We start from the raw sequence: 14,256 nt of genomic DNA, 5'->3' as shown, positions 1-14,256 counted from the left end.
TTGTTCTGCTTTGTGAGCTCAGTTCCTCCCACATTTAGCACCTTGGGCTTTAGCTCTCGTGTCTGCAGAGGCCCACAGATCTGAGTGTGCTGCAGTGTGTCGGTGTCTCAGTCAGAGCTCCATCTTTTGGGGCAACATGTTCCTGCTGCTTGGTCTGCTTTGTGCTTTCTGGGTGGAACCTGCTTGGAGTCACAAGGAAGATGGAAGTTTCAGTTTTGAGGGAAACATTCAGCAGGTCGCAGTGGCCACCAACTCTGTTTACATCGCTACAGAGGAGAAGCTGTACCAGTTGAGCCATGACCTGACTCTGATGCACAGCCTGACACAGAAAGGGATCCTCAAGGACAACAATGGGATGGGTGATACAGAGTTTCATCAAATCTCAGAAACGGATTTGTTAAATGCAAGGTTTAGTGTCAATATTTTAATTACATTAGCCAGGAATGACACATTGATCAGCTGCGGTGTGACTGGAAACAAACTCTGTGGTTATTGTGAGATTCTGGACCTGAAGAACATCTCCAAGCTGGTTTACAGTGAATCCATCCAGGTCGGACCTCAGAGAAGCAGCAGTGGTTCTGTCAGCTTTCTGGTGGATGTGAAGGAGGATTCAGGTCAGACTGAGACTTACATCCTGACAGCGATAAAAAATCCTAGACTCAAGACAGACTGTAGCGCTGATTTAAAGACAATCAACCTTCAAAACACCAATCAAAACCAGCTTGGGGAAATATTTTCCTGGTCTGGTGAATTATTGATAAACCTGGGATCCAAACTGAAGCTGCAGTAGAGTTTGTGGACGGATTCCAGATCAACTCAACAGTGTATCTGTTCTCCAACGTGGCATCAGGAGGTAAAAGCAACAAAGTCCGTCTGATCTGGCTTCAGGCTGAAACCAGTAAAACTCAGACTCTGGAGTCTCTTCATGGAGCGACTCTCAGTTCCTCTGGAGGAGAAGACAGCAGACTGCTGGCGTCCTCGGTTGTCCCAGGTGGACAGCAGGTCCTGTGGAGTGGAGTGTTCAGTGTGGACGGAGGAGAAAGCAACACTGAGCTGCTGCTGTTTGACATCAGTCCTGATCTCAACAGGGAGATGAATAAAGATCCAGACTTTTTTTACTCATCAAAAAATACAGAGACCTCTGTAAGTGAGGTTATTAGTTTTATGTCCTATTGAATATATTGTTATCTTGGACGTTCTATTAAATTTCCTTTTGTGACAAATAAATTATTGAATTGATAAAACGTAACAACAATGTTCAATCTAAAAGCATTATGCATTAATATTTCCATTATCTTAGCTTGGAAGACATGAGACCAAAAGTTTCTTGCTTTGGATCTAATGTGTGGCATTTATTAGTCACAAAGTTTCTTTCTGTCTAATTATGTTTTATAATATTTTTATATTTTTTACCTGATTAGCAAAGACACATTTTCATTGTTAGTAACTTCCAATGAAACTTCATATTTTTCATTAATGTATAAGAGTAAACACTAATTGAACTTGATGATAATTTATTCAAAGTTCTTTGTGACATTTCATTGCCAGAGACACATGGTAAAGCTCTTATTTACTATAAAATTACATTGTAATAGTAAATTGTAACAACTGTTGATTATGTTGTCTAAAAGGCATAGATGAAAGCAGTTCATTTTACTAAAATAAAATAGAATTTTATTATAGTAATATATCCATGAAATGGACATCAATGAAATGAGGACATTTTTCTCTTTGTTTCCCAGAAAAGCTTTTCTCATCCCTACACATCGATTCTGAGCAATTACAGTACATTTATTTTCTAACTGCATTGACCTTTCTGTGGATGGTATTCATAGACTGTAGAGCTAATCACTGTTTCTTTTTCTCAGTCAGGGCCAAATCTAAAACCAAAGGTTGTTCTTCTGAAACACAATGACATGACTTGTGTTTTGGTGACGAAACAGAAGGCCTGGATGGTGTTTTTCATTGGAACAGCAGACGGTTTGCTTTTGAAGGTATGTAGAAAAATACTGAATACTGCACTACTACTGGAGACAGGAGGAATTTGCTTCAGTGTAAATGAGTTTCTGCCCTTAAAATGAGTTTGTTGTGATTCTCTTTCTCCACCTACAAAAAATAAATCTAACTCTATACACAACAGCCTGACTAAAAAGGCTTTGGAGTTTGGACACATTGTGATGAAATGTGTGAGAGTCTTAAATGCAAGACACTTCTAACATGACAGGATGTCAATCTCTTCTGTTGGAAAGAACAGAAAAATAAAATATATATAATTTTCACAATTGGGATTTTATTTTAAGCCCATCGCCCCGTCACAGTTGGAGGAAGGCAGCCTGGACATACATCTCAAATACAGTATAGGTGTGGAACATGGAGATGAATGTATGAGTCCAGCCAATTAAATCACAAAAAAAAACCAAAACTATAAAAAGAAATGCTATCTGAAAACCACAGGCAGCAACGCTTAATAAGGTTCCCTATAGTTACAGACTCACAAGACTAATAAAAGAACTGTCATGTTTTGACACTGCAGACATAATCTACTCATACTTTTTGGTGTCCGTAATACAGTAGATGTTAATTCAGACAAATACAATTATCCTCCTTTCTTGAATATTAAATAAGTGTATCGTCAAGGATACTCACTCTCTGCAAAATCACATTCACACATTGATTTAGATTTTGTCATACTAACTCTCGCTATTCTGAAGCTGCAACAGTATTGCTTTTTTTGTGAAATATGTTTTGATATTCTCCTTATGTCAGCAAAATTTCTAATTCCATTGGTGAGAAAAGAATCGTTTCAGGCTTCTTATTTTCTTCCCTTGCCATGGTGAATCACGTTATCTGCGCTCTGTTGATGAGGTTCCCTTCTATGCTTGTGACCAGACTTAACTCAGGTCAGGGGTAACTTGACTCAGAATTGAGTCAATTAATATTTCCTGTTCTGAAACCAAAAGCCTGAGTATGACAGAGCTGGGTAGGTTTATTCCTCAGAGCTTGTTAACCCTGTTTTCTGAAATCAAGGTTTCATTATAATTATTTTGATATTAGAATTTGTGTAATATCTAATTGCATAATGTTTAAAATACATGCAGAATGCATTTTTTATATAGTTCAGGTAAGGAAACGCAAAACGTGTTTTTAAGAACAAAGCACAGAAACTCAGGATTTTAGAATTCTAACCATATTTACAGAGACTGGTGCTGCTCAAGATGAAGCATCTTGGCAAATACTGACACTCTGATGCATCATCATATTTGAAATAACTGCTGCTAGCTAGTATTGCTACTAATAGTAATGTACGTACAAGCTTCATGACTCATTGACAGTTTTCCATTTGAGTGTGGGTTTGATATCATTTCTAGATCAGTTTAGAGGAAATAAGCAGCCAGTTGTCATTAGTGTCTGTTTTAACTTCTGAACACTTCTCCATTTTTTTCTAGCTTCCGTTTAAAGCAAGCGTCAATGTGCTACAACAGCTTGGACAGCTTTGTAAACTACTGACAACTATTGAGTACCACCAACGATGGCTAACGAATAGTAATATTTTTCAGGTTTTAGAAAAACGTTTTAGCAATATTTAAATGAGAAATGCATACATTATTATGTGCGCAGACACAATTTTAATGTGGCTCGGAACTAGTGGTTGCTTTACTTTTCGGTAGGACAAAAATACGAATTAGAGGACAATGTGAATGAATGTGACTGGAACAACTTTGACAGAAACTTGAATTTAAATGTCTTCATTACTGCCACAAATAAGTACATTTGGGAGTTTATTCTTTTTTCTTGTTGTTGTTCATATTCCTAGAAATTTCCAACATGGAAAACACACATAACAGGTGGACTTTCATAGCATGTGCACAAAATACATACAGAGTTCATTTTTAAAGACAAACAGGTGTTAAACTGCAAAGTCACATTTCATGTTTGATATATGAAGCATTTGTATAACTCATGTTATTAAGTGTTTTTGCTAATCAGGTCATAGGATGGAGAGTGGTTTGTATAGATAAATCATTAAATATTATCAGATTCTCAATGGTATTTCAACTGGGGAGACATGTGGACAAAAATTTATGATCCCTAGGAGGGAGCATAACAGAATGTAATTGAGAAACACTGACTTGGGAGTATTTAACCGAAGATGCAATCTGGAAATATCCTGTTGGATTTTACTAAAACCAAGCAGGAGTTGTTGCTAAACTCTACTTGAGAGATGGGCCAACAGAGCACAGATCTGTGTCTCAAATCCTCATCACAAGCTTATATACAGTAAATTCACAGCACCCATGTATACTGCTAGAGTCAGAGCGCCAAAACCTTAATGAATTTTATGTCAGGAAGATATTATAACTGCAACTTGTCCTGTGTGAGTCTGTCCAGGTTGAATTTGCTACATTAATATAAACAGAGAAAAAGGTGGTATCAAGTATCGATCCGTGTGGAAACTATTTTTGCTGAAATATAACTTTGACATGCTCAGTGCCTATTTTTCCCATAAATACTGTGACTATGATCTATACTGTCGTCAGCTTGTTGTAGACAGGAATTTTAAGCCCAGCTGTCCAGAGGTTCTCTACAGAGAGAGTGAAAAGCGCAAAGTGTTTCCCAAAATCCATCTGGATCAAGTGGATCAGAATCATGTGTATTTGCAGTTTAAAAACAAGGTTAGTGTTTTACTTATTTATTTTTTTCTCATGTATATTTCATGAAATGCGCCTGCACTGCGTTTTCGGATGCTCAGTGTGTTTTTGTTCCAGATTGAGCGTGTTCCAGTGTCGAGGTGTAGCACTCACAGAAACGTGAGGGCTTGTCTGGCGGCACGGGATCCCCTCTGTGTGTGGTGTGTGTCTGAAGACAGGTCAGGAACTTCTCTTCACTAAATCCTTCACACGTTTCTGAACTTTCTAACTCTTCATTTGCACTTTTTCAGCTGTACATTTGAGGACCACTGCACAGATTCAGAGTGGTTGTCCATCCCTGATGAGGCCCAACAGGAAATGATTTCCCTCCGAGTTGTGAAGGTTTCCAGTGGAATGGTTTGTTTCTAACACTCTGACTGAATGCATTTACGTTTCAGTTTTCTTTTAGATGATATTATTCTTCTGTATTCCTGTCTTTCTCAGATCAAAGTATTGATCCAGACTCACCTGACTGTGCAGCAGAAGGTTCAGTCAAACTTCACCTGTGAATTCTCCTCAAATTCTAGTCAGATTTGTAGGCAACAGGGGCTTTCAGCACAGTTCCCTCAGTGCACATGCATCCTTATCGACACTCTTATTACTGATGGTAATCAGCTTTTATTAAAGGATCAAAGTAATGTAATAATCTGATCATGCAGAATATATGAAGGACAGTTCTTTCTAGTAAAGTAAAAACTAAAGACAAAAACTGATAATTTGGAAAATGTCATTTACTGCTTCTGACTTATTAAATGTAATATGGCAGAAAAGTTGATCAGGTTTGATATTTCAAAAGTCATCCTTTGTTTTTCAGTTCTGTGGCAGCATATTTTATTGATCTTTAAGGTTCAGATTTACTTTTTCTTCTTTCAGTGAAATCTGTTTAAATGATCATATCTTTCAATGTGTCCTCTGCAAATTTAAAGGTTCCTTTGTCTCAAGAAAACACAGATTCATAACATAGTATTTCAATTATGTTGCTCAAGTTTAGAAATTCTTTGCTTTAAAAAAAAATGAATTATTGCTTTCTTAAAGGAAGTTTTGTAAAACTGTCATAATTCACAGACCTGGATGTCACCATAAAGATCAACGTTGGGAAATTTGAGCTGACAGAACAAAGAAAACTAATCAACTGTTCAACTATTCATCTGTAAGTTCATTTATATGCTCCAAAAGCTAAACTCGTCGTTGTTTTGTTGTTGTTGCTTTTAAATAATGACAAGAAGGCTGTTGGTACAAATCTCATACCATACCAACTTTATTTAGTTCTCATTTGAGAACGTCTCATCTCAAATCAGACGTTTGCTTGTCTTCTCCTTGCATTAACAGGTTTTCTCTGAGTTTTCCACTGTCCTTCAGCAGTGGACGGTTGATGATGCACCTGTAGCTCAGCCAGTTTTCCTTCGGGGAGAATGCCTCTGCTCTTGCATTTAACATAATCTGTTTCAACAAATATGTGGTGTTAATGTTTTCCAAAAGCTGTGTTGAGAGCCAGTTTGATTTGTTTTTCTCTTCAGGTGCCGACAGTGTATCAGATCTGGCTGCCAGTGGATGGAGGACAGCTGTTCCTGGACCAGTGAACTTACTTACAATGTAAAAATCAACCTGCACTTGTCAAATATAGACTTTTTAATGCTATTGTTTACTGTCATGACCATCATAGTCAGTCTTATACAAATCAGTAGTAAACCTGACCAGCACAACATTGTTTATTTATTTGAAAATCTTCTGCGCAGACCCAGGAGGACATTTGCCTTGAGATGGAAGCTGGGATTAACATTTCTGTGAGTGAATCAAAATGAATGCACATTTTTCTTAACTCTCATCCAAAATCAAATTTCTCAGACGTTTTCCTTTTGAGTAGTTGTAAGGTTTAGATGCATTCCTGGTCACACACACCTGAAACAAAATGGATGAATGAGCTCCTCAGCATGCGGTCTTGTTCTGCTAGTCGAATAATTTGACTCATCTAAAAGCTGTAGAATGGATTTTTGGGAAATTTGTATTAAAATAATTCAGGATGTTATCAAATAAGCATAATGGATGAATGATAAATATATTTTGTTTTCCTGTCAGATACCAGATGTCATCTCCGTTACACCTAGTGTTGTGTCTTTGTATGGGAAAAACCACGCTTTGTTGTCAGGCCACAACCTGAGCGACGTGATCGGAGTGAGAGTCTCGACGCACATGGACTGTAGTCCACAGGAGTGAGTCACTCAACAGAAAACTAAGGCCTCGCAGAATGTATCTATGTAAACTGATGAAGGAAATAATTTGCCAGATGAACATTTGTTTTCAGAGTCAGTCTAGTGACCTTAACCTTACCATAGTTAGCTCTCCTGATCCAGCGGCGGACTGGTGAGATGTGGAGTACACAACTCACAGATCCATAACCAAACAGTAGCTCATAAATATTTATGTTTTTCCTAGTATTGACTACTTAGCTAATAGTTTTCAACCCTCCCACATTGTTATACTGAGAACATTTGCAAACAGGTAAATACATGGTACACTTTTTCTACAAGCACAAGAGCCCAAAGACTTTCAAATCAAACATCTTTCTCAGGAACATAAAACAATTCATCTGCTTCTCAAGGACAAAAACTTGAGAAGAAAGTGGCCTGGAAGCTTTGAGACAGAAGCTTAAGTGTCAAGAATGAAAACCCAACACTAAACAGAGAAGAGGTTTCATATAAGTGTGAACCTATATGTTCACGCTTATATGTGAACATATAAGCTGAGTGTCAGGAAGTCCTGACACTCAGCAAGTGTCAGGACATCTGCGTTGGTGTTTAAACCGCATCAAACCGCAGATGCACTCTGACTAACTTCATCGGCAGCAACTGAAAACTTTGACAGCATCTCTCATTTTTATTGATTTTGATCAATCAAAACTATAGAATCCCCCAAATTTGCTGTGCTTGGTATTCCAAGCTTCTTTTTCTTAAACCCTCCAAAATCTATGTCCTATTAGCCACCACCATTTATAGTCAATTTGATCATTTACTTTAAATAAATGAAATGCACATTTTGTTTCTGAAGTTCAGTCAAAATTCAAATGTCTAACATAAAAAGGGAGTATACTGACAATTAACAAATGAACAGAGAGATATTTATGTAAATGGCAGTGGTGGCAGTGGTGATTGCTCTTTCGCAGTCACCACAATAACTGTACCCATTTCCTTATGATGCTGTTACATGACAACCACCGACAATCTATCTTTAAAGTCTTACGCTGTAGGCACTTCTAACATTTACTACATGCCAAGTAAATGGGATGTCTTTTTACATCTGACTGGAATGTGGAGTTTCCGGTCCTGTCTTCAACTTACAACTCATTGCAAGGTGTAAAAAAATATGTATAAATTATGGGCAGAAAGGAAGACCTGAAAAGGTGGAACGAGAACATAGGAAGGCTTTCCTACAGATTCTGTATAGAAAAAAAAAAAGCTACCGTAATTGAAAGCTACAGTGGCTGTTTTAAATTTCTTTAAAAATGCAGACAAGTAGAAAATTTCTCTGTCAGCCTTTTAGTTTTATCATATCTTATTGTTTCAGTTTAACTCTTTCTATCTTGCTCTTTATGTGGTTTCTTATCTTTTCTGGACAGACTTCCTGTGTGGAACAACACTGGTGTCAGTTTGACCTTTCACATCCCCGCCACTGAAACTAGAAGAGTGATCAAAGTGTGCGTTCTTCTGCCTGATGGCAGTTGCCATGGAAACACCACAATCACCTATACGTCATCACCAGTCTGCACTGACATAGTACCTCGGAGCAGCTGGAGGAGGTATTTGAACATTCCTGTAAAAGTTTCCATCACCTACAGATGGAAACCTTTAATTGTCCAATTAAAGTTACTCTAGTTTGAGTTCTCACTGGTACTAGAAAATGCTACAGAGTCAGTCCATTTATGACCACAGGGTGTTCAACATCTGTATGTACGTCGTGGCAGGACAATGCGCCACGTCACAAAGCTCAGGTCATCTCCAACTGGTTTAACAAACAAGACCATGAGGTCACTGTACTCCAGTGGATTCCTCAGGCTTCAGATTTTTATCAAAAGCACTTTTGGGATGTGGAATGATTGATTATCTTGGATGTGTTGTTGACAGTTCTACAGTGACTGAGTTATGCTGTCGTGTCAATATGAACCAGAGTCTCTGAGAGGTTTCCAACACCTTTTTGAGTTGATGCTAGAAAGACTCGAGACATGAAGGCAAAGTGGCTCCAAGCAGATACTAGAATGATACAACTATTAGTGGTCATAGATTGAACATACGATTATAATTGATGTAGCAAGTCATTCACAGCTTGTACTCATTTTTTGGCAACATCTTGTTTATCGACATGCTACATTGTGTCAGTTACAAGTATAAGGTGTGAAGGAGTCACTTCCTCAAAGAAATTTCTGACTACAATCGTACTTGTAGCTGCAGAAACTTCAACAATCACATTTCCTTTGATCAGAAGATATGTGGTAAGCACTCTCAAGAGACATGACAGCTTTTATGATTCAGTTATATTCCTTGATACGTTGATTTTTACCACTAAGCTACTAAAAAGAAATGGACCACTCCAATTTTCAAAAATTAAAGTTACTGGGGGGGTTTTGTTGTTGCTTTTTTTTTTTTTTTTTTTTTACAAAGCTGGTCATTCCATTACAGTAGTTACCTGTTGTTCTAAAGCTACAACTTGCCTGTGAAAATCTCCTATAAATGTAAGTGAATCAGCTCTTTTTAGTGACTTATCTCTTATTTGTCTGCTTATGTTCCCAGTAATGAATCTCACTCTGAAATTGTTTGCACTGACATGTTTGGGAGAGAACTTTAATCTTCTCCTGCGATTTTTAATTTTTTTAATTTTAGTTTTGTGTTTTTTGTTCAACAGAGCAGTAATATACGGGTTGTGATGCTTAGTGTTTTATCCATGTTTAATTTGCCTTTTGAACACTTTGAAGCATGTCTGTTTTTATTCAGTTGGCTGTAAGTGCATGACATTGCCTGTCAGCATCTGAATGCAGCAGGACGTAGCATTTTATGAGGAATAAGGCAGTGGATGTGCTAGTAAAGTGATAAGTAAACAACATCTTCTCTGTATATCATACTGTATGTCCTCTAATCTGACTGCTGCAGTGGGAAGAGGAAGGTCAAGCTCATCGGGACACACCTGGAGTTTGTGGATGGGCTGACGCAGAGCCACGCCCAGCAACAAGTGTTGCTTCCCAGGAACAGCAGCAGTCAGGAGGTAGTTCTGCAAACTGTCTGTGGTGAATATATTTTTAAAGGCACCATTTGGAATCCAAGACCAAATTGCATATGATATAAAACAATTGTGATGATAAAACACAGAGGGGAAAATAAACAGCATTCGCAAAGAGGTGAATGCTGATACTGCTAAATATCAGTAGCTGCCATGATAAAAACTCTCTTACATATGGTCAGAGGTGAATGGGTGAAAATGTTTTGGGGCTACAGAATTGAGTATCCTTTGCATAACAGTAAAATTATTATTGTTTTTCTGGAATAAGAGGAATACATATTCACATATCTGTATAGTTGAAACGGTTAAATAATGAATGTAACACTGAGCCTTAGTGCACACCAGAAGAGATGCTACATTACTTGAAGGATGGGAGAATGAAGTGTTTGTGGCTGAAAAGATGCAATGTTACATGACATGTATTCTGACTATTTTAAATGTTTTGACATAAAATCTCTTTGACTTGACATTTTTGAAATAATTTGCAGACTCTCAGCTATGATACGCCGACAACAGAAAACAGTCAGATTTCCTGCAGCACCGTTTTTATGAAAGTTGCCAATCAAACAGTGGCCTGTTTGGTCAAACTAACGTACTATCCTGATCCAGAGTTTACCAGCTTCACTACAGAGAGGCAGGGAAATGATACCCGTATTCTTCTTCACGTACGTATTTTTGAAGAATTGCCCAAAAGGTGACATGAGTTTCTAAAAGTTTACAGTTTGCTTCTGTTTCGTTTCAGAAAAGTTCAGATAAACTGGAGATAACAGCAGCAGAGTTGTCAGTGTGGGGTATTGAGGGTGAAAAACAACATCCCTGTGTCAAAATCAAAGAAAACCATAACAAAACAGACTCCTTTGTCTGTGACATTCAAGGAGTTAACAATGCTAACTTCAGGTCTATAAAGGTAAGTTATTTTTAGTATTTGGTTGTAATTTAGCAGGGGTTTTTTGCACTTCATTGGTCTGGTTATGTGTTCATGTTTGTTCAGTTATTTTGGGGGGGATTATGATTTTCTTTTGCCTACTGATTAATTGGGTGAAAGAAAATAATTGGGTTTGAACAGAGGAGCAAAGACGTTGATGGAAAAGATACAATCATCTCCCAAAAATTCTCTCTGGAAAAAACCTATAAGAGCCAGATGTTAAAGTGCCACAATGTAACATAACAGTTAAGCATAATAGTTCTGCTAATATAACCATCAAGCATTGAATAGCTGCCATTTTAAATTCCAATGCAACTTTTTTTCATGAACTTGCAAATAGTGAAATTTTAAAATGAATCCTTGTAGATCTTTTTTTGTTGCTAATCTTGACCAACATTTTAAAGTACAGTTTATAGCAAAGGTTAAAGCAATAGAATTAATCAGTGAATTCAAAACAGACTAGATGCTGACATGTTTCTTCATGTGAATGATCACTTTTCCCTGTTTGTGTCACATAACTTGAGAATAGATTGCGAGAATTATGCCAAAAATAATTCCATCTTGGTAATGTGGTCTGACTCAAAAGGTCAGATTCGGATACAGATATAACGATTGTGCGTTTCTTTAAGTTGTAACTCAGAACCTTTTTTATTCTCCTCTTGCAAGAATGTTGTTACTGCGTAGAACCAAACAACTTTGTGTAACAATAAAATATACAAAAAAAATATTTTTTCATAGTTACTGTCAGAAATTTACCTCAATACTCATAAATATTTTCTAATGACCAATAAGTAACAGTTTTTAAATTTGATTCCAGATTAAATATGGTGACACAACTGTGTGGATGCAGACTCTGACTGCATTGCATCTTGGCCTTTTGATTCTACATTTTCTTCTCAAATGCTCTATTCTCACTGGTAAGTTTTCTAAATGAGTTTAATGGCTAATTATTCCAGAATGCATTTCTCTATTTTCACTTTTTTTCCTATGTAAATTTAATGAATCAAATATTAATCAGAGTGGGATATGAACTATTGCTTTTGTGTTCCATGTTATTGATGAAGTTTTATGGTTCCAATTAAAACATGATTTTCTTTCAGTGCTGGTGATTTTCTGTCAGCGGAAAAAGAGACAAACAAGCTTTGATTACTGACCAGCCAGAGGATCATTGAGAATAAGTACAGCCTGAGAATGGGTACATTATGATCTTTGCTTTGTCTTTACATTTTTAAATGTTACAGAATCTTCTAACATCCTTTTGTATCATCTTAATATATCCACCCTGAACTGTAAGTGAACTAAATGACTGAACAGTGCACCTGGGACTGTTGAACTGCTTTAAGAAAAGTCACTGAAAGCACTAGCTGTACAAATACAATCTCCAGAAAGTCATATAATTTGTATCACTATGACAATTGACACAGCTCTACATGACTGTCAACACATGACCACTGTGCCTTGCAGTCAGCGTGTTGATTTCCATGAGTGGATGGACCAGAAATTGCTGCAGTTTAGTGAAGAAAACAAAGTTGCCATTGTTTTGGTTTGAGAAAATATAAGGTTAGAAATCAACACTCCATTAGACATTATGAGGATTAAAATAACAAAGAATGCTAGAAATCTGTGTGCTTATAGACAGGTTTATTTTAAAAGGTTTTTACTGAATTTCCAAACTTAAAAATAATTACTAGTGTTGAGGATTTTCAGTCAAATGTGGAGGAAAAATTGGTGAGTGCTTTCATTTTTCATTATGAATTATTTTAATGTCTGTAAATATTCTCATAGAATGCTGAAAATTTACACTATTTGCAAATAGTATAAATTTTCAACCTTTACAGTTTTTCTTGGTGAAGAATAGTGTAATAGCATAAGTCTACAATGACTTCTTGTTCTTCTGTTGCTTTGCTCCATTACTGCTGGTAGTTATTTTAAATGAACAGAGTTGGTAATTAAACGCTAACGTCTTTAATAACCCAAGCCTGCCTTTATGCTCAGTCTTCCTCACAATTGGAAATTGTTCAAATCTCAATACTGGTTTTATCATTTGATGAAATTGATCAATTCAATAAAAGTAACTAAATATGGAGGCAATACAGTGTGCTGTATCCATGTCTGGATCTGTTACTCAATTAAAGAGGAGGAATTGGGGATGTTTTTTTCCTGATGTGACTTCATGGTTATTGAATTGGCTTGTAGTACTTTAAAGGCCATTGCAGGAAAAAGCATAACCCTGTTGAACAACGCCATCTTGTGCTGTAACTTATATTATATCACAATTTTAATCTTGAATATCTGTCCGATTGATTTCCACTAGATAGTGAAAGAAATGCACAATCGTTATATATCTATCCAAAACTGACCTTTTGAGTCAGACCACATTAACAAGATGTAATTATTTTGGCACAATTCTCGCAATCTATTCTTAAGTTATGTGACACGAACAGGAAAAAGTGATCATTCACATGAAGAACCATGTTGGCTATAAGCAAATTGCTAAAAAAGTCAAACGTTTACCGAAATATGGTGGGCAGAAGAAAAATCACATCATTGACAAATATACCACCTGAATTTCAATCTAATGCCTCCTGCAATAAGTTTTTCAGTTTCTATTCAGAGAAAAAGAAATCTGAGGATTAATCTTCACATCCACTCTAAATCCAGTACAAATGCTGTGTCCGAACAAAACAAATACAGGAAAGATGACCTAATTTCAAGTACTGTACTTAATTATAAAACCTTAGAAGAAATTATTTGTCAATTAAGGCCAAGTTCCTGCTGTCTGGATGTCCTACCCACACATTTCTTTAAGAAAGTCCTGCCTGTCATTGCTAATGACCTGATCCAAATAGTAAACTCATCATCACTCTCATCGGGCTTTTTCCCCCAGGCTAATCAAACCACTGATAAAACAAAAGAACAACCTGGACAAATCACTACTGCAGAATTACAGGCCGATCTCCAACCTCCCATTCATCAGCAAAGTTATTGAAAAAGCTGTTTAAACAATTAAATAACTGACTAACAATAACCAACCGCTTTGACTCCTTCCAGTCTGGCTTTACGGCGATTATGAACTTGTCATAATTCCTAACTTCCTAAGAAATATCTAGCATTGCATTTGATTTATTTTTGTTTAGCGCGTACACATTAAAAGAAAGTAACAAATTATTTTTAGCAGCTCCAGCAGCTGCTGCTGGATGTCCTGCTGTTGGATGCATATCTTCAAAGTTAGTGAAAATAAGTAGCACTGTAAGTTAAATGGATGCTTGTTGTATCTGTCATGCGGTCATGCAGTGAGGTTCACCCAGGATAGTTCCCAAAACATCATGGATGAACCTTGAAGGTCCTGCGCATGAACAAGATGTTCTTTCATCAGGT

General features: G+C 36.9%; 1 protein-coding gene across 1 annotated transcript; it reads left to right on the top strand.

Moving 5' to 3' along the window:
- Nucleotides 1-136: 136 nt before the first annotated feature.
- LOC129376069 (plexin-C1-like) lies at nt 137-12,166 on the top strand. The gene is made up of 17 exons (XM_055055494.1): nt 137-746; nt 851-1,143; nt 1,869-1,994; nt 4,539-4,673; nt 4,767-4,867; nt 4,940-5,045; nt 5,133-5,295; nt 5,754-5,838; nt 6,206-6,281; nt 6,425-6,472; nt 6,765-6,898; nt 8,302-8,481; nt 9,827-9,938; nt 10,442-10,618; nt 10,696-10,860; nt 11,696-11,795; nt 11,979-12,166. Exons 1-17 carry the CDS (start codon nt 137-139, stop codon nt 12,029-12,031), a joined length of 2,664 nt encoding a protein of 887 aa, XP_054911469.1. The 3' UTR covers nt 12,032-12,166.
- The last annotated feature ends 2,090 nt before the right edge of the window (nt 12,167-14,256 follow it).

Source organism: Poeciliopsis prolifica, unplaced genomic scaffold (genome assembly GCF_027474105.1).
Source record: "Poeciliopsis prolifica strain line A6 unplaced genomic scaffold, Auburn_PproV2 SCAFFOLD042, whole genome shotgun sequence".
Taxonomy (NCBI): domain Eukaryota; kingdom Metazoa; phylum Chordata; class Actinopteri; order Cyprinodontiformes; family Poeciliidae; genus Poeciliopsis; species Poeciliopsis prolifica.
The sequence above is the reverse complement of the archived record's forward strand: the minus strand, read 5'-3'. Positions and strand labels throughout refer to the sequence as shown.

Coding starts and splice junctions, on each gene's coding strand:
- LOC129376069 (XM_055055494.1), top strand. CDS start 137: ATGTTCCTGCTGCTTGGTCTGCTTTGTGCTTTCTGGGTGGAACCTGCT. Junction 6,282..6,424: donor CCAGTGAACTTACTTACAAT/GTAAAAATCAAC, acceptor TCTTCTGCGCAG/ACCCAGGAGGACATTTGCCT. Junction 11,796..11,978: donor CAAATGCTCTATTCTCACTG/GTAAGTTTTCTA, acceptor ATTTTCTTTCAG/TGCTGGTGATTTTCTGTCAG.